At 44.9% G+C, this 24,852-nt stretch overlaps 1 protein-coding gene across 6 annotated transcripts in view; it reads right to left on the reverse strand.

The window, feature by feature from the left end:
- Positions 1 to 24,852, reverse strand: part of CMIP (c-Maf inducing protein) — a 258,040-nt gene that overhangs the window by 91,646 nt on the left and 141,542 nt on the right. For 3 of the 6 annotated variants that reach the window (XM_061594214.1, XM_061594211.1, XM_061594213.1), the window contains exons 2-3: positions 22,911 to 23,036; positions 5,514 to 5,564 (exon numbers count right to left, since the gene is read on the reverse strand). In XM_061594214.1, coding sequence (XP_061450198.1) covers positions 5,514 to 5,564; positions 22,911 to 23,024 — 165 coding nt within the window. In that variant the 5' untranslated portion in view covers positions 23,025 to 23,036. Of the gene's footprint in view, positions 1 to 5,513; positions 5,565 to 5,725; positions 5,745 to 5,869; positions 5,924 to 22,910; positions 23,037 to 24,852 lie in introns of those variants that run through there. The other 3 variants (XM_061594217.1, XM_061594216.1, XM_061594218.1) reach the window with 3 other exon arrangements.

The following is a 24,852-nucleotide window of genomic DNA, read 5'->3' on the forward strand; positions in this document are numbered from 1 at the left end:
CCCTGGAGAAGTTTGTTTGGCTCCTCCTTTGCCTGGCTTTTAAGTAGGGTCTTAAGATTGTTTTATTCCAATTGGCATTTTACAGCCTCCAGAGCACTGTTCGGTCAACCTTTGGTCCCCAGATGTTGATGGACTCCAACTCCCATCAATCCCAGCCAGCTTAGCCAATGGCCTCATGGCCATTGTAGTCCAGCAACACTTGGGGACCCAAGGTTGAAGAACAGTGTGCTAGAGCACCCTTTGCCATCCTGATGTCCTCCAGATGCTTCAATGCCGACACAGCTGTGTCGAGCAGAGCTGATGGGAGTTGCAATCTAAACCACCTGAAGGGCACCAGGTTGGCTGCTCGTGGAATCATAGAATAGTAGCGTTGGAAGGGGCCTATAACCCCATCGACTTCAACCCCCCCTGCTCAATGCAGGAACCCAACTTAAAGTATCCCTGACAGGTGGCTGTCTAGCTGCCTCTTGAAGGCCTCCAGTGTTGGAGAGCCCACCACCTCCCTAGGTCATTGGTTCCATTGTTATACCGCTCTAACAGTTAGGCCTTTTTTCCTGATATTCAGTCGAAATCTGAGCCCATTATTCTGTGTCCTGCACTCTGGGACGATTGAGAAGCGATCTTCTAGACAATGGGCTGATGTTTTTGATATGTCATTCCTGCTGTACTTCATTCTGCTGTTTTATTGCTGCTGTGCCTATGCTTATTCTTGTTTTTAGAATTGCATTCCAGGACCAAACTATATGTGACTATTGCCATGTCGTTTGGCACTGTGCAGCTGGTGCAGGGGGCGGGGGCAAGCCAGACAGGGGCTGCAGTGGCATGGGGTAAAAAAACCTTTCCCTCTACTACACCATAGTCCTGATCCAGATCAGCTTATTAAACTATACCCAGTTTTAATATTGTTGTTGTAGATCTATTGTATTTATTGTATTACTGTATTTTATTAATTGTATTTTAATAATTTTGTAAGTCGCCTAGAGTGGCCATTGGCCAGATAGGCGACGAAGAAATTAAATTTATTATTATTATTATTATTTACCAGTTACAGGGAACCGCAGGAAGGGAGAGTGCTATTGCACTCAGGTCCTGCTTGCAGACTTTCCATAGGCATCTGGTTAGCCACAGTAAGAGCAGGATGCTGGAATAGATGGGCCTCTGGCCTGATCCAGCAGGGCTCTTCTTAGGTTCTTATGGGGGGGATCCTATACAATAGCAAACTACAGGATTAAAGTCATATCTAGTTCGGTCTTTGACTCACCTTTGGCAAAGAAACATGGGATTTCTTTCCAGTAACAAATATATATAGCACATCTTGACAACAGGAAAGAGAAAAAAGTGTGCTGAACACCCTAACTGTACAATCCTGACCATGTCTATTCAGAAGTCCTATTAAATTCAATGGGCCTTATTCTCATGTAAATGGGGTGAGGAGGACTGCAGCTTTAGTTTCCTGAAAGGAGTCGAGGTCCCAATGCAGTCTAAGTCCGGAGTGGGCAGACTTCAGGTTTCATGGATCTACTATGCTTGTTGTTTTGTTTTACTGGAAACTGCAGATCCACCAACTGGCGCTAGATGCTGGCACAGGGGAACATAGGAAGCTGCCTTATACCGAATCAGACCATCGCTCTGTCTAGCTCAGTTTCATCTTACACACTGACTGGGATCAACTCTCCAGGGTTTCAGGCAGGGAACGTTCTTAGTCACACCTGGAAATGCCAGGGATTGAACCAGGGACCTTCCGCATGCAAAGCAGACACTCCACCACTGAGCTACGGTCCTACAGGATTTCTGTATGCTTAGAATTAAGGTTCAAGGTGTCTCTTAGCCTATCCTCAGCCTGGGGATTTGGTTTCTGGAACAAAACTGATCTCGACCCTTTCGCACACAAATTACTCTTGGTTCCCACGGCCCGCATTCTTGTTCATTCACTAACTAATTTAGGAGTGGGGGGAGCCTTTTTGTTGGTGCTATTGTTAAACCATGCTGAGCTCTATCCCATTCTACCTTCTGCCCACCCTGGCCTAAGCCATACTTTGCATGCAATCTAAACCACCTGAAGGGCACCAGGTTGGCTGCTCATGGAATCATAGAATAGTAGAGTTGGAAGGGGCCTAGAAGGCCATCCAGTCCAGCCCCCTGCTCAATGCAGGAATCCAACTTAAAGCATACCCGACAGGTGGCTGTCCAGCTGCCTCTTGAAGGCCTCCGGTGTTGGAGAGCCCCCCCACCTCCCTAGGTCATTGGTTCTAATGTTGTACCACTCTAACATTTAAGAAGATTTCCTGATGTGCACCCGAAATCTGTACCAAATTCCACTCTACCTTCTGCCTACCCCTAGCCTAAGCCATACTTTTGGTATCTAAGTGAACACAGTAGGTGCTCAAGTAGTAGATCATTCCAAGCAAAGTGGGCTTGTACCACAGAGAATAGAGGATGGAAGAACATAGGAACCTGCCTTGAGTCGGACCACTGCTCCATCTAGTTCAGTATAGTCTACACGAAGTGGCAGTGGCTCTCTAGGGTTTCAGACAAGATGTCTTTCCCAGCCTTACCTGGAGGTGACAGGGATTGAACCTGGGGCCTGCTGCATGCAGAGCAGATGCTCTACCACTGAACTATGGCCCTCCCAAATAGTGATTCCCTCTGTCTTCAGTGTGGCTCTGCCATTAAAAGGCAAGCTTTTCAAATTGTTACTAGACATTTAGAATTAATCTGATAGACTTATCACCAGTGAAACCTGCAATAAAATGTTGCAGCATCAGGTACTCTTGTTCTGAAAATTTTTACATGCCTTTTTACAAGATACTTCATTCCATCCTTCCCCTTTCTGCACCATCACAGTCAACACCACCGGATAGTCAGCCAGTCAGCGTGCCTTTGTCTACATCATTTGGAGAACTGAGTTTGCCTAGGATTTCTCACTGCTTTGAGGAATGGCAGTGGCACCATTTGCTGCCGCAGCAAGGGAAGAAGAGTATATTCCAGTTCTGGAAACCAAACAGCTGAGCTGCTGTCCTTATCCTGAATCTGTCCTGGATACAAACTGAGGACTGGTCCAAGTATGACGCAGAAAGGCTGGCAAATGATTTTTGAACCCACAATTCCCCACCCAACTTTTAAAGCAGGGGTGGGGGAACTTTTTCTGTCTAGGACCACGTTTCTTTAGATGTAATCTGTTGAGGGCTGCATGCTGGCAAATATATGTTTAAAGCAGCACTTGGTCAATAAGACATAGGAATTTACCTTTATACTGAGTCAGACCATTGGTCCATCTGGCTCAGTACTGTCTACACTGACTGGCAGCAGCTCTCCATGGTTTCAGGCAAGGGTTTCTCCAAAGCCAACCTGGAGGGGCCAGAGCCCAAACATTCTTTTCCTTCTCTCTTTCTCACATCCCCTTCTCCCTCTCACTTCCCCACTCCTCACTCTCTTCACTTCCCCACTAACCGCTTTCCAATTCGTTAGTTAAATTTCTTAGATGCCTTTTTTGAAAACAAACAAAAAGACTCAAGGCATCTTACAACCGATTAAGATATTAAGATCAAAAACAATACAGACAACAAATTCCATAGAGTGATAAAAGCACCCACGCAACAAGACAAAATAATCAAGAATAAGCAATTAGCATTAGGCTGACATTTCAACAAAAACAGACAAATCCTTTGTAAATTAACAGTACAATCCAATACATGTCTACTCAGAAGTAAGCTCCACTGGCTTCAGTGGGCCTTACTCCCAGGTAAGTGTGTACTGGATTTCAGCCTAAGGCATCAGAAGCAACACACTAAATCCTGCCAGTCTTCACTATTGCTTCCCAGTAGTTGTGTGATCTGAGCATTGTATAGCCATGATGGCTGTGCTCTGCCACCCTAGTCAGAGGCAGCATGCTTCTGAAAACCAGTTGCCAGAAGCCTCAGGAGGGGAGAGTGTTCTTGCACTCGGGTCCTGCTTGCGGGCTTCCCCCAGGCACCTGGTTGGCCACTGTGAGAACAGGATGCTGGACTAGATGGGCCACTGGCCTGATCCAGCAGGCTCTTCTTATGTTCTTATGTATATTTCTGCCATGACTCCCATTTTGAATTCTGGGTGTGTTTCATCCACTCTTTTCATAATATATTACATATAACCATATGAATTTAACATAGTTAAAACAACCTCCTTGCATCATTTAATGGTGCCAGTCTTTACTTATCATATGCATGAAATTAGACAAAGGGCAACATGAAACCAGGGGCACGGTACTCTTCCCCTATCTCTTTGCCATTTCTTTTAAATGCATTTAATGGAGGATGGAGGCTGTTTGGAAGACATCTAGAAAGGGCAACTTTCGTTCCCCTGGACGCCATCTGTCTGGAAACTTTCAACATCCTGGCTGTGACTCTGCCTGTTATAAACTCTCTTAAACCTGCCAGCTCTCCTCCAAGGTAAACAGCTCAACGTTAACAACTCTTTTCTGGCAACGAGAAACCCGGATTTAAAATACATTGGCTATGATTTAAGGGGGCACAGGAGAGAGTGGGGAGGAAGCAGAACCTATCATTAAAAAAAGAAAAGAGTTTTAGGGAGAAACAGGATCAACATTGGATGCTGCCTTATGTACAAAGTCAGGACAGAAAAGGGGGGAAGCAAATTCTGGATCAAAGAGGTCTAAATGTTGTATTTATAATGTATGCAGATAATTCTAATCTCAAACTGATAGTCCCAGACCTCTTTGATCTAGAGTTTGTTGGAGTGAAGGGAGAGTTCTCAAAAACACATTAAGCATAATAAACAGCCCATTACTATCTCTTTTTTGTTTGCTTATACAGAGTCAGACCATTGGGTATATTTAGCTCAGTATTGTCTACACTGGCTGGCAGGCAAAAAAAACCCGGTTCCTATTACTTCAAGAACATCTACAAGGTTAAGGGCGATGAGTCTCCTTTGGCTAATCATCCCTAAAAACTCTCTCTGCCTCCCTGGTAGGAAGTTTCAAAGGAGGAGCTATTGATGGGGGTCAGATTCATACTGGAAGTATATGGTGTTTTATGACATCTGCTTATTTACAACAGGCCCATCACCAGCAGTCAGGAAGGTTGGGCACTGGCCAAAGGCCCCAGAAGGGTCCCTCACTACCCTCACTACTGAGTCCTTGCACAGGTGGGGATATTGCTTTTCAATGGGAGCACACTCAGCTTCCATCCACAGTGGCTGCCTGACAACTTAATTTACCCAAAATGCAATGCCCCAGCCTATAGATCTATAAAACCTGGCTTACAGATCTATACAATCTTTCAGTTGCATAGGTCTATAGGCTATGTAGGAATGTAGATCTGTGAAATCTATAGAATTTAAAGAAATGTATAAAATTCCAAAGAATTCTAGCCATTGCTTGAATAATATTTTATACTAAAAGATAAATTGCAATCTTGGTGAATAATCTCAATTTTGACTAGCACAAAATGCTCTGCTGCTCAGTTTGTTTTCGCATTATTCCCTTATTTCAGATTACAGAAATACAAAGACCTTACCTTCCACTGCAATGAATGAAACCACTGATCCCTCAGGTAACTGTTTGCAGCCTGCAATTAAAAAAAAAAAGAGAGAGAGAGAAACTGTATCAATACAAGCATTAGGTTCTACTAATGCTACACACCATTAAACCAAAACACAAGCCAATCACTCACAGAGTCTTTAAAGTCTGGAAAGCAGCCCACCCTTTCATTTGTTTGAAACTATTAACCTTGCACGTCTTACTCCCGGATTTCTGCTAGTTTCAAAACACATCCACTGTGTGCATGAAAGGCTGTTCTCTAACAGCTCTCTCCTTCCCAACTGATCCATTTTCAAAGCCAGCAGTAAGTAAAGATGGAATTGCAGCACAGACCTTCCCAACAGCCGTAAAACACTTCCTTGGCTTTCCAGGGCTAGCCTCACTCTTTTCTTTAACTGTCCGTGGGAAATACAGCTAATGCCCATCTACCCCAAACCACCCCACCTGAAAGCGCTTCTGATCCAATTACGCATAATTATGTTTGTCAGATACAATTCCAAACCCACCAAACTATGCAGGTGTGAGAGACACCGTGTATTATCTCCTAGATGGCAGCATATAACAGCCAGTGTGGCGTAGTAGTTAGAGTGCTGGACTAGGGCCTGGAAGACCAGGGTTCGAATCCCCACTCAGCCATGAAGCTCAGTGGATGCCCTTGGGCCAATCACTACCTCTCAGCCTAACCTACCTCACAGGGTTGTTAAATGTAAATGTACTGTCTTCAAGTCGATTCTGACTTATGGCGACCCTATGAATAGGGGTTTCATGAGGCTGAGAGGCAGTGACTGGCCCAAGGTCACCCAGTGAACTTCATGGTTATGTGGCGATTCGAACCCTGGTCTCCCAGGTCGTAGTCCAACCACGGAGGGAGAGAACCATGTACACCACTTTGAGCTCCTTGGATGAAAGGTGGAATATAAATGCAATAAATAAATAAAATGTGCTTCCAAGAGCAGATATGCTAGGGCAGCACTTTCTTAGGCCACCACCCTTCCTCCTACTACAGATTTATTTACTAATTCGAAAGTAATGTAATAAATGCATATCCTGCATCTTGAAACAGTGGGGCTCCCCAAGCCTGTTGCAACATGCATGAATGCATAAATACAAAAATAAATAAGACTGAATTAAATTAAAGTCTTGTGGCATCTTAAAGACAAATTTATTCTGACATCAACTTTTGTGGCTGAGTCCATTCCGTCAGTTGTATGAAGAGTAATCCTCCACTGGCAAGTATGTATAGACACGGGTGCAGTGGAGGCTGGCTTATTAGGGCAAGTGGGGTGCTGCTCCACCAACCTCAGTCTGCCCTCAGTCTCAGTGTGGCACTGCTAGAACACAGCAGGGAGGAAGATGGGGACAAAACTAGAATTAGTTGGCTCTGCCTGTCATTGGCTCAGGCTCCACCTATGAATGGCCTCTCTGCCTTCCACCCTGCCAGTCCCAAATGGGCACCAGCCAACACTGCATGGGTGCAACGGAAAACTGTAAACACTGGGAGTTAAATGGCAGGGAACTGCAAAAAGCACAGCGTATGACAATTCAGTTTCAGACTTAACTATATGCAGAATACATACACTGTGAGCCTTTGCAACAGCAGTAACAATATGATCTTCTTAGCATTGGTGCGTTTATTAACATCTTAGTGGGGCACGAAAGCAGTGCCTCTATTTAGACCCACAAGAGTAGACTGAGTGAAAGAATGAATACATCTAAAATACATAAAACAGCCAATACAAACAAAGAAAAATAGCAGCCATAAATTTCATCCAACTGCTTAAAAACCATAAGAGGCAACAAAAACACCAATTCAGTGGAAGAAATAATTACAGAAATGTTCAATATTCAGTTGGTTGTAGATCCTTTGTTATGTCTTTTAACTTGTATGCAGGGACAAGAGTATTAAGAAATATCAATCCCATATTTTATATATAACAATTGCAAGGATACTCTTTGCTAAAACATGGAAACAGGAGAGAGGACCAAATAAAATAGAATTGATGAGGAAAATCTGGGAACAATTGGAGGTTATAAAACTGACTGCACTGCTGCAACCTTATAAAATACTGAAGGACGGAATGGAAAAATGAGCATAAAGGATCTTGGAATGAACTATCTGCTGCCATAAATAAACAATTATAACAATTATGCCCTATGAAGTATATTTACTAATAATTTATTAATGATTAATCACTATTTATTATTTTATTGAAATATTAGTTACTGGAATTTTAGTTTAATGAATGTAATGATTATAAAATCTATGGATTGTTAATTGTTTAAGATGATGGAATTTGAGTTGTATTTATGGATGCCTTTCTTGTGAATGTCTTATTTTTGATAAATGTACTAAACATGTTCTAGTTTATTAAATTTATTATTAAAAAAAAATAAATTGAATCAGGCACAACAGAACTATGCAACACAGAAGATGCGGGGAAGAGAGAAATTGGGTAATGCCCACAGTTCTGTTACCCGAGGAGAGCAGGAAGATTGACAATCACTCTTTCATCGGATGCAACCTTTGCCAACCTGGTGCCCCTCTAGATGTTTTGGACTACAACTCCCACCAGCCCCAGCAGCCATGGCAAAGGCTGCTCTACATCCTCTTTTCCTTTTCTTAGGGACACTAGAAACCAACTTATGCTAGGCCAGACTATCTGTCCACCTGGCACAGTCCTCTCTGCGCTGACTGGCAGTGACTCTGCAAGGGTTTCAGGCAGACAGTCTCCTACTCCATTGGCACCCTATCTTTGTACCTGGAGATTTCAAACGTCCTCTCTGATGGTGATGATGTGCAGTCTAAGTGGTAGATATCTGCTTTGCATGCAGAAGGTTGCAGGTTCAATCCCCAGCTGAAGCCCTGGAGAGTTGGCTGCCAGTCAGTGGAGATGATACTGAACTAGGTGGACTAATTGTCTGTCTCAGTATAAGACAGCTTCATATGTTCCAATGAGAATGTTGTTGTTGTTGTTGTGACCATCAACAGAATTCCTGTTTACCCAGGCATTTGATGGCTGAAGGGGATTGTTCCTGGCAACCCGAAGACCACTGTTGAAAGAACGCTTTCAGCTGCGTTGTGGAATATTTTTAACTGTGCTTTAGAATGCTGTCAGTTGTAATTGTGTTCTGGAATGTTTCTAACTGTTTCTAGATTGCTTTTCTTTTTCTTGTTAAATTGTTTTGTTTATGTTTGCTGCGCTGGGCTCCTTCGGGAGAAAGGGCGGGATATAAATTCAGTAAATTATCATCATCATCAACAACAACAACAACAGTAATAGTAATGACCATACAGGGCTACATGTACAAATTGTCTGCCCTAGCATATGTCAGCTTCAAATGTTTCTATGACAGAATTTGGAACTCAAGAGAGGCCAAGCCAGTGCCACACTTCCTAAGGATGATGCCCACAGCATGGCAAGGAGGAACTGAGCAAAAGAGGCAGGTGAAAAACAGCCTGGGAGCACAAAGGAGCAGCCCTGGTGACTTACAACAGGGTACTGCAGGGCTCAGTCCTGGGCAGAGTGCTCTTCAATATTTTTATTAATGACTTGAATGAAGAGGTATAGGGAACACTTATCAAATTTGCAGATGATACAAAATTGGGAGGGATAGCTATTACCCTGGAGGCCAGAAACAAAATTCTTGATAGGCTGGAACACTGGGCTGAAAACAACAGAATGAAATTTAACAGGGATAAGTAAAAGGTTCTACACCTGCGAGAAAGACACCAGATGCACACTTATAAGATGGGGGATACTTGGCTCAGCAATACTACATGTGAGAAGGATCTTGGAATTATTGCTGATCACAATGAAACAACAATGCAATGTGGCTGCAAAAAAGGCAAATGCTATTTTAGGTTGCATTAACAGAACTATCGTTTCCAAATCGCATGAAGTTCTAGTTCCCCTCTATTCAGCACTGGTTAGGCCTCATCTTGAGTACTGTGTCCAGTTCTGGACACCGCACTTTAAGAAGAATGCAGACAAACTGGAACAGGTTCAGAGGAGGGCAACAAGGATGATCAGGGGACTGGAAACAAAGCCCTATGAGAGATCAAAAGAACTGGGCATGCATATCCTTGAGAAGACTGAGGGGAGATATGATAGCACTCTTCAAGTACTTGAAAGGTTGTCACACAGAGGAGGGACAGGATCTCTTCTCGATCATCTCAGAATGCAGGACTTGGAATAACGGGCTCTAGTTTCAGGAAGCCACATTTCAGCTGAACATCAGGAAAAACTTCCTAACTGTTAAGAGCAGTATGACAATGGAACCAATGACCTAGAGAGGAGGTGGGCTCTCCAACACTGGAGGCCTTCAAGAGGCAGCTGGGCAGCCATCTGTCAGGTATCCTTTAACTTGGATTCTTGCATTGGGCCTGGAGTTGGACTAGATGGTCTTATAGGCCTCTTCCAACTCTTATTATTCTAATTCTATGGCTTCCCTCAGCAATGAGCTACGCAGACTGAAGGAGCGCATCAGATCTTAAAGCAATACAGCAGGCCATGGCTGCTCTCCAGGAACACCTGACCCCAGGATCAGGGAGATTCTGACCAACAGTTATTAGATCTTGGCTTGAACTGTGATGCAGGCAGCAGGAAACTGGTCCCTGACCTGAAGCATCTCTGCTTTGAGCGTTGTTGCAACTGACCTCAGAGAAGCCTATGGACAAGTGGGATGGCTGTGCAGCCTTGGTGGGAACTGGCCAAGAGAACACAACATCTACATGCCTTCTGACAAATGAGCCGCAACGCAAGACTCTGCATTGCCACCCTGCATTGCCACCCTGCTTTAGCGTCAGCCTCTGCTGACATCTGCATTACTCAAGAGAACCACAAGGGATGGTTTGTGCAGGGAATAAATTGTTACAAAGAACACAGTCATCTACAGGGCCCTTTGTGTAAACCATCTTAACAGGCTCGTTCTTCAACATCAACAAAAAGAGGGAGGGGAAACAAATCTGCTGGGACTCAGCAGACATTTCTGCACGCGAGCAGCATTTGCTGTTTGTCTTCCACATACCAGATCCAAAGTGAGCAGACGTCAGGCTTGTGGGAATCTGCTTCTGCCGCTTCTCTTTTAACTAGAATCTTGAGATCCGCAAACCAGAGCTTGGTTCAAAAGAGATAACAGCACTAAAGAAGTCTGAGCCCAGGGACTTGTCTTGAGCACCGGAGCTGAATGGAGCTCACAGTCCTTCCAAGCAAAATCCACTCCACGTTAGCCCAAGCTTTCTTGATTTACACTGGAGACTGGCCCATTAGGGCTCAGTCTACCCTCAGGCTCAGTCTACCTTCAGTCAGCTCCACATGCCTACCTGTATACTTACAACCAGGCCAGGGAGCAGCACTGGCTGCCAGCTTTGTCCTTTTCTCACCAGGCTCCTTAAGGAGGCGAGAGACTCCCCAGCAGAAACACAAGGGAGGGCAGCTCAAGGGCAGCATCCAGGGTCAGTCTGAAGTCAGAGTCCAGAGTCTACCACAAAACCAAGGGAGTCACGCAGGAATCGGGGTCAGAGCAGTAGGATCAGAAGCCAAGCAGTCTATAAGCAATGCAGGAAAAGGGCGAGGCGAGAGACAGGGATGTTCCCAAGGGATGTGTAGCAATGGATTTTATTTATTTTCTTCTTCCATCATCATCTTAGGTTTCCACCTCTCCAGTATTCCAATCAAGATAACATTTCACATGCTGATTCCTGCGCAATTTTGTGTTGGTGTTTATTGATTGCTGTGTGCAATGTTCATTTTGCGACCTGCTTTATGTGTCCTAATGGCAAAATAGTGCATTTAAGGGGGGAAAGCAAAAGTTTTAGATTTTACTATGACTTTGACTATGACATATGGACGTGTATTTAAAAAAAGAAAGAAAGAAAAACTACAAAAAGAAGAATTCTACTTTCAAGAGCAAGAAATAGATTCCTATATTTAGCAAGCTATGCATCTGACCCATTTGCCTGGGCGAGCCATGGTATGTTAACAGGTTTTGCACAGCCCTTGTAATATAGTCTTGAAAAGGATATTTTCCATGCAAAGGAAGGAAATTCTGAAAGGTGGATATCAGAACTAGAACCTAAAATAGAAACAGGTGCAAAAATAAGAGGACATAGAGATCAAGGGGGTGGGAGAGAGAACATGCACACAATTGTATTCCTAATCAAGCTAAACCTTTCCCCCCGGACTTTCCCTGGAAGATTCTTTTGACAAAAAGTAAAACAAAATAAAATCGTCATGCGGTTCAAAAAGTGGTGAGCTGTGTATTATCTGCATCCATTGTTATGCTTATCAAGAATTTCTGTCCTGTTTGTTTTTCCTTCTGGGTACACTTGATTGCCAGGAATAGACTAAAAAATAGCAACACCATAGGGCAGAACTCAGTCAAATTTAGAACCCAGTTTAAGCAAACATCCAAAGGGGGAAAGTGCAGGTGGGTTTTTAAAAAAAAATATGTTTTTCTTCCTAAAAAGCCCTCAAGCAAAAAGATACATTGTATAATAATAATAATAATAATAATAATAATAATAATAATAATAATAATAGTTGTTGTTGTTGTTGTTGTTGTTGTTATGTGCCTCCAAGTTGACTACGACTTATGGAGACCCTATGAATCAGCGACCTCCAAGAACATCTGTCATGAATAGGCTTGCCAGGTCTCCGGCAATCTGCCGGAGACTCCAGCAAAAGGGGGCCGTCTCCGGCCTCCGGCTATACTTCAATTTAAAAGGTGGATCTCCGGCTTTTTATTGGCCCCCTCAGCCACGCATGCGCGATTGACCACGCATACGTTGGGCTGCGGCTGGCCGACTTCCGCTCTTTACAATTTCAGGCAGGCAGGCAGGACTTGAGCAGCCGACACAGTGAGGGAGGGACTCCTCCAGCAGCAGCCCCTGCCCGCTCCCGCCACCACCCACAGAGAGAACATACAAGTGAGGCCGGGGCCCGGGCGTGTGAGGGTGATCTGATGGCCCATGGGTGGGTGGAGGCGAGCGGTGGCAGCGGAGGCTAGGCTGGGCCGGCCTGGCTCCGTCTTTCTTAGCCCCGGCCGGCCTGGAGCCAGTTCCCCACCCTGGGGCTCAGGCCGCTGAAGTCTCTGGTTGGGGGGGGGATCGCAGCCGCTGCCGCTGCCGTGGGTGGACTGAGGCGAGTGGTGGGGTGGCAGTGGAGCCCAGGCTGGGCCGGCTCCCTCTTAGCCCCGGCCAAGACGGGGCCCATGCGGCTTGCAGCCTGCCTGGCAGCCTCAGCGCAGGAGCCGTGGAGGGCAGGCCGGGGCGGCTCCTCCTCCTTAGTCCAGCTGGTTCTCCGGCTCCGGAAAGGGACGGCCGGCCGCTTCACCCCTCCTGCTGTTGGCGCCGCTGGGGGGGGCATCGTGGCCGCTGCCGACCAGGGGCGCTCACAGCAGGAGGGGTGAAGCCGGCAGCCGTCCTTTCCAGAGCAGAGGAACCGGCTCCGGGGCTAAAAAGGAGCCGGCCCGGCCTGCCCTCCACGGCTCCTGCTGAGGCTGACAAGCCGCGTTGGATCCGTCTCCTAGCAACCGCTGCCGACGCGGCCTGCAGGCTCAGCGGGAGGCTCCGGAAAGGACGGCCGCCGGCTTCACCCCTCCTGCTGTGGGTGCCGCTGGGTGGCAGCAGCTGCGATGGGCCCCCCCAGTGGCGCCAACAGCAGGAGGGGTGAAGCGGCCGGCCGTCCTTTCCGGAGCAGGGAGAACCGGCTGGACTAAGGAGGAGGAGCCGGCCCGGCCTGCCCTCCATGGCTCCTGCTGAGGCTGACAAGCCGCAACGCCCGTCTCCTAGCAACCGCTGCCGACGCGGCAGCCTGCAGGCTCAGCCTGAAGATCTTAAAGCCAGAAACATATTTCACGTAATCACCTCTTGTCATTAACTTTCAGGAGCATCTTAGCCACAAGTTCAGCACACGCACACAAAGTCAAAATCTTCAGCTACAGCTTTGCAGAGCGTCAATAAAAGGCAACTGACAAAGAGGCAGAGAAAGAGAATATCATATTGACAACGTGGAGCATTTATTTACAGCATTCCCATTTTATTTAGTTAAAATTACTTCTCTACAGTAGCAATGACACTTCACATCAGGGAATTTGAATACAACTGCAGTTGAAGGGTGGCAGGTGGGAAGTTATAAACTGTCCTAAAATGTTCCCCTAAGAACACAGAAGGGTTTCAATTAAGAACTACCGTGATAACTGGAAAGGGATTTGGAAAATACTAATTACACTCATTAAGACAACATAGCTTTCTTGTATATCTTTTTCACATGTCCTTCAACTTCACCAGTTCCCCCCTAATTTTAGTATGGGACTGCAGAAATGGGCAAGTACATTTTTTTATTCAATTGCTTTTCAAAACATTTGAAGTTTTGATAAATACAAAACTGATGGTGATATGTCTTCCTTTTATTTATTATTTATTATTTGATTTCTATCCCGCCCTTCCTCCCAGCAGGAGCCCTACTCTTCATAGCTTAACTCAGGCTAGGGAGCTTCTGGTCCTAATCTGACCCACCAGGTCTCCAAATGCGGTCTCTGGAACTCTACTCAGGCCATGTCCCCTTCCCCCTCTCGTGCACCCCTCACCTGCCATGTTCTGCAACCACCTGGCCATGGGAGAAGAGAGCAATCTTTTCTTCCATGGTCAGCTATAAGGAGTTGATGAAGCACAGTGCTCTGTCCCTCCTTCGCCACCCTGATTGGCTTCCATACTGGCCATGGAATAAGATAGCGCTCCTCCATCACTAGCTCATTTGGGAATCTCTTCTGCATTGCATTTCCTTTCTGGGCATTGGCAGACAGCTATTTTCTCAGCACACAGTGAGAAATCCAAACTGACAAACTGGAGTGTGTGGTGTATGTAGCCCCGTCCACTTTGCCCTCAGGGAATTTGGCCCAAGTGTAGCTGAAGCTGTACAATGCAGGCACCAGGGACAAGTTTGCACAGCCTCTAAGCTGTTTCACACATTCCAAGAGCAACACCAGGTTGGCCACCAGGTAAAGGTGCTTTTCCTTTGCTTTTGCAAAAGAAAAGCAAAGTTGGAGGAAAAGTTGTCCTTTGAACCAGTAGTACGCTAAGGCCACAATGTGATATACTGGCCACAGCCTAGACCAGTTTGAGTATGGCTGCATCCATGCTAAGCATGATATGTGTGAATGTTTCATGGGCGTGGTGAAAAACGTTCAATGTTCGTTTGCAGGTGCCCTGTTTATTCACTCTGATTTGTTTGTGGGGAGGTTAGACAATGTGTCATGCAAGCGTTATTCCACTTTCCTTACTGCAAAAAGACTGATCTTTTGGGGAAGCAGGCTTGTTGTGGAAGACCTACAAAACAATTTGCACTGCATAATCTGAGTTTGCCTTGATGTGATTGGATCCCACCTGAAAACAATGACAATCTGGAAGCATCCCCAGTCCAAGGTTTACCATTAAATGATTATGCTAGTAGTGAGTTTGCAAATCCTTGGTCTATCGCCTTGCTTTCTGGTTGTGAACTTACAGGATGCATTTGACCAGCCAGGGTTGGATGCTGGGTTTGAAGAACATAAGGAGAGCCCTGTCAGTTAATGTAGAATGCTGCAGCACGGTTTCTGACATGAGTGAGATCCTATCAGCACATGATACCTCTGCTCTGAAATCTTGTTGTGGTTGGTATGGTATTGCATTTAGGAAAGCATCACTGTCTTGTTTTTTCATTTTCTGTTTCCATTTCATGTACCTTTGACCCTCCTCCCTTACATCCATAGAAGCAACAACAGTGGTTCCATGTGGTCAGCTCAACCCCCTAAAACCCATTGAAAATGTGCCTTGTTGGTTGCATGATGGTTTGTTTTTTGCCCACTAATGGTAAAAGAGAATTCACATATTTGGAAGTGTGGCTGCAGTTGTTGTTCCCAAGCTGCTGCCTGTGAAGGTAGACCAAACCATGGGTGTTTTTTCTCTGTCAATTATTACTCACTGGAATTGGATTGGCTGTCCAAGTGAGTTTATAGCACCCCACAGAGTAGACAGAAAGGGTAGAGAATCTTCTTTCTCTTACACATTTCTCAAACCTCTTTCTGAAGTGAAGGGTCAAATCTGTAAAGAAGTTTGGAGCAGCCACATTAAAAGATAAGGGCAGGGCATTCCAGGCAGGGGGTTGTCAACCCTGCTTGGATATGGATGTCTTTGCAGAGGATCCCTAGTCAAGCATTACTAACAGCACAATCCAAACTATCTACTCAGAAGTAAGTCCTGTTGAGTTCTATGGGGCTTAGTTCCTTAATAAGCATGTTTATAATTGCTGCCTTCAGGAGCATCCATCTGTGCTCCCATCTAACATCTCTGCAACACTAGGCTCCTTTCTTCCAATAATGGCCTGGCCTGAGGGCACGTAAACCCTTCTTGCCAGAAGCAAGGAAGCTAGATTAAATGTTCCCTAAAGGTGTTGAACTGTGACTTGGGAGACCAGGGTTCAAATCCCCACACAGCCATGAAGCTCACTGGGTGACCTTGGGCCAGTCACTGCCTCTCAGACTCAGAGGAAGGCAATAGTAAACCACCTCTGTCTGAATACTGCTTACCATGAAGACCCTATCTGGGACTAACTTGAAGGCAGTCCATTTCCATTTTGCATCACCCTAAGCTTGTGAGAAAGAATGACCTTATTTTACACCCTATTTTAGGTAAGATTTCTATTTTAATCTCCAGAGAATTTTTTTTGAATGGCATGCTCCAAGCAACTGTGGTTGATACAATGTATCATGCTTAATGATATCACTGGGGCCCGCCCCGTGATGTCACTAGGGCCCACCCCATGACATCACTAGGGCCCACCCCGTGATGTCACTAGGGCCCGCCCCATGATGTCACTAGGGCCCGCCCCATGTCGTCACTAGGGCCCGCCCTGTGACGTCACTAGGGCCCGCCCCCATTTTCTCAGGTTTTTGGATGGCTCCGACCTGGCAACCCTAGTCATGAACCACCCTGTTCAGATCTTGTAAGTTCAGGTCTGTGGCTTCCTTGATGGAATCAATCCATCTCTTGTTTGGTCTTTCTCTTTTCTACTCCCTTCTGTTTTTCCCAGCATTATTGTCTTTTCTAGTGAATCATGTCTTCTCATGATGTGTCCAAAGTATGATAACCTCAGTTTCATCATTTTAGCTTCTAATGATAGTTCTGGTTTAATTTGTACTAGCACCCAATTATTTGTCTTTTTCGCAGTCCATGGTATCCACACAGCTCTCCTCCAACACCACATTTTAAATGAGTTGATTTAATAACAACAACAACAACAATAATAATAATTCCATTTATAGACCGCTTACTATCTAAAAGATCTCAAAGCGGTTTACAATAGAATACACAAGGTACAATTAAAAAACACATATCAAATTAATTTACAAAGCAAAATACATAAACAATATCCATATCCATAAACATATACATAAACACAGTATAAAAGTCAGAATTCACCAAGGGAAGCCCGTAAGCTGCCCTCCCCAGTCTATGAAAATGTCAGAAAACTAAAATTATTGACCATGGAGTAGGGCGACAAGCAGGTAAAAGGTTATCGCTCCCCTGGTGCTATAATAATAATAATAATAATAATAATAATAATAATAATAATAATAATAATAATAATAAAATCCTTAACTTTGATACTTCACACGTATTACCTTGTAATCCTTACAATAACCTTGTAAGGTAGGCCAGTGTTAGTAGCCCTATGATGCAGATAGGATGCATGCTTCTGCAATCTACTTTCACATCCCAGAGCTGCTGTACTTGTGACTTTTTCCATGTCCCAACCATTTCCTCACAGTGAGTTTCTACCTCCCTGTGTCAGGTGTGCATTGAATAGTCAGTGGTGTATTTAAAGTAGTCATAAGAACCTAGGAATCTGCCTTATAGCAAGCCACTGATCCATCTAGCTGAGCATTGTCTGCTGACTGGCAGCGGCTCTCCAAGGTTTCAGGGAGGGGACATTCCCAGCCACACCTAGAGATGCTGGGGATTGAACCTGGGACCTTCTACGTGCAAAGCAGATGCTCTACCACTGAGCTTTCACACTTCCCAAAAGTCAGAATCCACCTCTAATGTAACAGAAACAAGTTATGGGATGCCACGTCATGTGGCATTTGTGGGGGGTCTAGGGGGCACTCTCCACCTTATAGGGGAAGGTTCCACGGCAGGGGTGTCATTAGAAGAGGGAAGACTGAGTGCTTTTGCACTAAGGTCCTGCTTGTCAGCTTCCCCCCATAGCATCTGATTGGCTACTGTGAGAACCAGATGCTGTACTAGGGGCATCTGATCGGCGACTGTGAGAATAGGGTGCTGGACTAGAGGCATCTGATTGGCAACTGTGAGGATGCTGGACTAGGGACAACTGATTGGACAAGGGGCATGGACTAGGGGCATCTGATTGGCTACTGTGAGAACACAATGCTGCACTAGAGAGGCCTTTGGTCTGATCCCACAACTAGGCTCTTATGTTCATTCTGACTAGGAAGCAGCATCCCTAGGTGGCCTCTGCCTCATGAATAACACACTGCATGGGGCTAAGTGAGGGTGGAAGAAAGAGGGTATGGTTTGAATTCTGCATATAAAGGGCTGAGGGAGGAAGCAACCAAGGAGGACTGTAGCTGTCTCTGGCCAAGGAGAGAACCAGAAACAGAGAGAAAGAGCAGAATGTGAGCCAGGCCAATCCTCCGAGTCCAAAGGCTTGCCCTCCTTACAGCATTTCTCACAGCTATCTGTGCCTAAGCTTCAGAGGACACTGTATTATATCAACTCATGCTATCGGATCATCCAATCACTAGTATCGACACTGGCCAGCAGTGGCTCTATAAGGTTTCAAATAGGAGCCTTTTTCCCAGCTTTACCTAGACCACATTCACACCAGACATTTATTCCGCTATAATTTCACTTTAAACAGCCGTGGCTTCCCCCAAAGAATCCTGGGAAGGGTAGTTGGCGAAGGGTGCTGGGAGTGGTTAGGAGACCCCTATTCCCCTCACAGAGCTACAATCCTCAGAGTGGTTTAACAGTCAGTCCCTCTTCCCAGAGAACTCTGCAAGGAGAACAAGGGTCTCCTAACAATTGTCAGCACCCTTCACAAACAACATTCTCGGGATTCTTAGGGGAAAGCCATGCCTGTTTAAAGTGGAATAATAGTGAAATCATTGTCTCGTGTGAATGTGGCCCTTAAGACCCCGGGGACTGAACTCGAGACCTTTTGCATGCAACGGTGATGCTCTACTGCTGAGGTGTGGCAATTCTTCAAAAGAAATTCTTGTCACTCACTTTTAAAAAAAAATTCAATAGCCTAATCTCCTGAAACTAAAGTCTGGCGTTTGTGCTTTGCCACCACAACATTAAATACAAACCGATTTTTAAAACTAGGTTACCCAGGAGTGTTAACACCATGGTTTATTGAACCAAGACCACTATGTGTGAACCAGGCCACTGAATTTCAAACAATGGTGTTCACATTTTTAGCTGCAAGTTATGAAATGACGGTCCCGGTCCCTAAGTTCTCAAAATCACGAGATTTGAAAAAAAAGGGGGGGGGTTTAATCAGTCTACTTTTTCTAGATTTCTAACCACTTTTTCCATAGCAATATACATAGAGCTCTAAACTGTGTGTGTGTGTACACACACACACACATATCAGAGTGAGCCCTACTCAGCTCAAGGGCTGCATTCCCCTCTGGACCACTTTCTGCAGGTCACATGTCAGAGATGAGCAGGGCCAGAGGCAAAAGTGGGCAGACCGAGGAGTGTGAATGTTACCATGATACTGTAGACTAGTTTCTACACACACACCTCTCTGTCCTCCATGCAGGTAAGCAAGAGGCATTATCAGAGTTCAAGGACATGTCCCAGGTAGGCAAAAACACTCAAGGAGGGTACAAAGCAAGGCCAGTAAGAGGTGTGGCTGGGGAAGGGGTATGGCCTGAAGAGAGTCCCAAGGACCAGACAGAGGCACCTGGAGGACTGCATTTGGCCCCTGGGCCTGAGGCTCCCCATCCCTGAGATATATAGTGCATAAATGCTGTGATGTGTAGATGAACACAGAATTCTTATACGAATCTGCTGGGAGTCTCACCTTTACCGTACAATTTAGCCAGAAAGGGGGGGGAAGCAGCTGTTGCATTCCTTATCTAACATACCTTCGTTTAATTACCTTCTTCATTGTGTCATGACTTAAATATAGCTTTTCCATCTGAGTTCCCTGAGTAATTGGCTTCTATTTTAGTGTTCTACTCCTGGCTTGTCAAGCGCTGGGATTCTATCCAACAGAACCTACTTGCAAGGAAAACCCATTCTTTTAGCTGCATCCGTAGACGGTCACGCATCACGAGTCCAGCCGCAACAGCTCCAGCTGAAAACATACGGGAGCAATTGTGTCTGTGCTAGGACGCCAGCTACCCTGTATGGGAGCCCCATTCAGCCTCTGCTAGAGGGCTCCAACATAAACATTCATGGGAGCCCAGAATCCATTCAGTTCCATTAGCGGTTCTGATGAAACAATATTGTGACCTCAGGTCTTCAAGAGGAAAACATTTCAGCAAAGTGTTCCTTTTTTTTATGCCCATTTCTCACGACTGCTATTAATTTGCTTTCAGAACAACAGCAGCAAAACACGACCATCCGCAGCAGATAAAAAACTACCAGGCCTGCCAAACTCCCTTAATACTTGGCAGGAGCTTTGAATTCGGGGTTGTTTTATTATTTTCCCCCATAAAGAGTCCCCCCTCTCGTCCCAACAACTCCCTTTAAAAAGATCAAACTAAAACAGATAAGGATTCAAATAGAAGCGCAGTCCTCATGTTTCATTATATAATCCTTTTTTTAAATATGGTTCTGGGAATAACTCGGGGCAGTTTTCAGATCTGAGTTCTTTATTACAATTGATACATGAATGGTATCAATGAGATGCTGAGAACAAAAGAAGAGCCTGCTGGACCAGCATCCTGTTCTCACCAAGGCCAGTCAGAAGCCTCTGGGAAGACCACACGCAAGGACCTGAGCACAAGAGCACTCTCCCCGCCTGTGGTTTCCATCAACTGGTATTTAGAAGTACACTGCCTCTGACTATGGAGGCAGAGCCATCACGGCTAGTAGCCACTGATAGCCTTACCTTCCATGTATTTGTCTAATCCTCTTTTAATCCCAAACTGGTGACCATCACTGCCTCCTGTGGAAGCGATTGCCACATGCTACGTCAAGAAGTATTTTGTTCTGTCTGTGTTGAATCTTCCAAAACATTCAAAAGTGCTGATTTTTGTTGCATCCTGCAGCACAAACCCATGCATATTTCCTTAGAAGGAAATCCTAACATGTTGAATGGGGCTCACTCCCTGAGACGCATGCACAGAACTACAGCCTTAATGTAGTGAGTTTTGAATTGTGTCCGGGGGTGTCTTGTGATTCCTTGAGAGCTTATCACTTATTTCTCCTTAAGAACAATAAGGGGAGAAGCTTCTTTGGCAACACATATTGTCTTCCATTATCAAACTTCCTTGCAGACACGCAGCCATATGGGAGTGTTGCCTTCGTTCTAGGGCACTTTGTATATTTATCCAGAACAGCAAAGCAGCTTCATGGGCCTGGACAGGGCCCTGCATGAAATGAATGTGCATCTTGGAATGTGTCCCAGAATCTCCTGCAATATGCTGAGGTTTCTTTGGGAAAGAGCATAACTGAGTGGTAGATCACATGCTTTGTCTGCAGAAGGTCCCCGATTTAGCCCCTCGTATTCCCATTTAAAAGGGTCAGACAGCAGGTGACGGGGAAAAACTTCTCTGTAAGAGACCCTAGAGAGCTGCTGCCAATCAGAGTAGCCAAGCAGGAACTGGGAACCTCAGGTCTGCAGGCCGAATACGGCCTTTCCGTGTGGTCCTTGGAACCCTGCTCAGGTCACACCTCTCACTGGCCCTGCTTTACACCCTGATTATTTTTGCCTTGCTGGAAGGTGTCACTGAACTCCAACAGAGCCTCTGACTTGCCTGGATGTAGGACAGAGGAGTGTGCGAGTATGTTTAAAAACTAGCCTATCGTACAAATGCAAAAGTCACAACTGTTGCTCCACTCACTTTTGCCTCCGGTCCTGCCCGCCACTGTCATGTGGCCCCCAAAAGGTTGTCCAGAAATTAATGCGGCCCTGGGGCTGAAAAAGGTTGCTCACTCTGGTGGCAGAGTGTACTGGCTAGACCGATATTCTGATAAGACAAATAAGGTAGATTCCTATTGTGTGAAAAGGCGGTCAGTGGATGTAGACAAACTAAAACCCACAGTTTGCATTGTTGCTTTAACTGCTGTGGGTCTTGACTCTTATTTGTCTTTGGGTTTTAATATTTTATTTAGTACAGCACAGGAAATTTGTCTGCAAGAGAAAGATATCTGGAATGGAGGAACTGGCAAAAAATATGGATATAGGTCAGAGAAACTTCCACCAGCATCCCCCACAACACACACATTCAATGAGACTAAAAGCAAAATTCCTTTGCACATTGAAATGTCTTATGCTTCCTATCCAGTAAAATACGTTGATCTTCTAGGGCTGTTTCTTTTTTTTGCTTGTTTTCTACGAACAGTGTGACCTACAAAACTGGAACATGCTGAATCTCCTTTGTCTTTTTTTTTTTTTTTGCAGCTAGGAGTGAAAGTGAGAGTCTGGATGTGAATGAATAAGTATGTTAGTGCATGCATGCGTGAGTGCTTGTGTGTGTGTGTGAGACAGAATATGAGTGTACGTGAGAGCAAGTGAGAGAGAGTATGAATGGGTATGTGGCTCGTGTACAAAACAGATGCGCAGATGTGTATGGATACATGTGATATATGTGATACAGGAATGCGTATGAATGGATGCAGGGAGGGGGATGCATATATGAGAAAGAGAGAGTGTGTAGCCTCGCCTATCTTGCTTTGGTCCCATCCAGTACTGGCATGTGGCCCCCGGAAGATTAGGTACGAGGGAATGTGGCCCTTGGGCTGAACCTGTTGGACTCGATGGCTTTATAGGCCCTTTCCAACTCTACAGTTCTATTATCCTATGTGCTAAACTTGCTATATTCCACTTCTATGGCTCCATTCGTCTTCACACCACCTTCTTCATCAGTTTATCTAATGGCATCTCCATCTAATGTCAAAACTTTTCTCTGCCAGCCAGATAGATGTCTACTTGGTACTATTCTTTCAGGGCAACCAAAATACTCCCCAAAGGGTTGGACAGCTATCCTCTCCTAGCACAAATCTGTTAGCAAGCAACAAAAGCTGATTACAGCAAATGTCTGGCCCTCATCAGCTTATCTCACATTCAGCAAACAGAGAAATTGGATTCAGCATGGGAAAGCAAGGAGCGGCTCTTTTCCGTGTTTACTGTACCTGCAACAAGACTGTGCCTCCAGGGATCGTGAGCTGTAAACAATACTTAGGGGCATTCTCCCAAGAAAGCAGCTGAACATCTTCAATTGAGCTGTAGGAAATTGAGTTTTCCATGTACCCAGTTGGCTGCAGGAAAAACAAATGAGATAAAGAGATTTAGCTTACCACATCAAAAAGATCCTAAGCAGGGTTAAGTCAAGGATAATACAGTTATTTAGAACTGACCATATACCCAGACAAATGTAAAAAAGGAAACATAAGAAAACGTTTATGAAGTGTTCTAGTATTGTATATTCATGTGGGAATGGACAAGACCATCTGCATCTGTGCTAACTAAACAAGAAGCTTACATTTTACACCAGCGCCATCCAAATTGTGCTTTAAGAAAAATTCTGTATCCTGTATAGAGTACATCTTATGCAAAAGCAAATGGAGCAAATATCATTCATTTCCCTCATTGTGCATAATTTCTTTGACACATTTTGATTGTTATACATAATGTAGTCTGGTTTTGCTAAGCATGTGGATGGGCAAGGAACTACACAGGGTAATGGAGTCTTTCCACCACTAACAGCTGGAGTTCTGCTAATTCAGGTATGCTTCTGGATTCTTAGAGAGCCAATGTGGCATAGTGGTTAGAGTATTGGACTACAACCTGGGAGACCAGGGTTCGAATCCCCACACAGCCATGAAGCTCACTGGGTGACCTTGGGCCAGTCACTGCCTCTCAGCCTCAGGTGAAGACAATGGTAAACCACCTCTGAACCGCTTACCATGAAAACCCTATTCATAGGGTCACCATAAGTCAGAATCGACTTGAAGGCAATCCATTTCCATTCCCATTTCTGGATTCTTAGATTTCTGCAAGAACTGTTGTCACACACATTCATAATAGCTGGAAACTTGCTTCTTTAGCAAAGTTTTCAGGAAGCTGAATTCTGTATCTAATTGTACATTCTGCCCCTAGAAGAGGAATTGAAGGATGGACCAATCAGGATCGAAGGAGGAGCAAAGTGGCCACAATCTTTTCTCTAGCAACCCTCTGAGTGCATTAGCTCATTCACACTAAACCATGGTTTATGGTTTGGTTCATGTGCAAACTGGTCCCAATGTTGGCTGCTATTTTATTTATTCTGCAATTCAATTCAATTTTTGTATATTTTTGCACACTGCCTTGTGACGTTTACATGAAAGGCGGTATAGAAATAATTTAATAACTAAATACATATATACATACATGCTAAGTTTAGGTTGGAGTAGTACTGGTGAAGCAGCAGACGGTCTCTGTTTGCCAGCCGTGTGCAAAGAGAATGGGAAGGACCATGTGTCAGAGTTAAGAGGTCCTCAATTAAAAGAAGAGGAATCTTAGCAATATAAAAAAACCAGAAAGAAAAGATGACACACCAAGACACACAAGCAAAAAGAAAAAAAAGAAAAGAAACAAGGTGGGGAAAATCCCTTCATGTTTATTTGGGATTAGCGATTGAGTGACAGAAGGCGTCATGTACGTGTGGCACTGGATTTCTTTCCTTGTGTTTTTGTTCCACTGTTACAAAGCAGCGGAATCAAGCACACCACTGATAGCTGAACATTAAACTTGTCAGCAAGTCTTAGGCCTCTGAAGAAGAATCCTACCCGCTTGGCAGACATCAGCATTTGTACATACAGCAAACAGCTTCGAGATTTATATAGTAAAGCCAAGGCAGAGCGGGTGCAACCTGCAGCCCCTTTTGCATTAGTGCAAACCTCCACTCCACGCAAGGGTCTCCATGACATCTTTGCAAGTAGGTGGAAGTCACAATGATTATAAATAAAACGTCATGTTACAGCTAAATATAAAAACAGAAACTTGGTTTTCAAGCAGGGTTTAGCACTGGGAGCTGCAAACTGCTAATAAGAAATTCACAGATGCCTTCCTAATTCTATGTATGGTACCCAATGT

The sequence above is a fragment of the Rhineura floridana genome, chromosome 13 (genome assembly GCF_030035675.1).
Source record: "Rhineura floridana isolate rRhiFlo1 chromosome 13, rRhiFlo1.hap2, whole genome shotgun sequence".
In the NCBI taxonomy this organism is placed as follows: domain Eukaryota; kingdom Metazoa; phylum Chordata; class Lepidosauria; order Squamata; family Rhineuridae; genus Rhineura; species Rhineura floridana.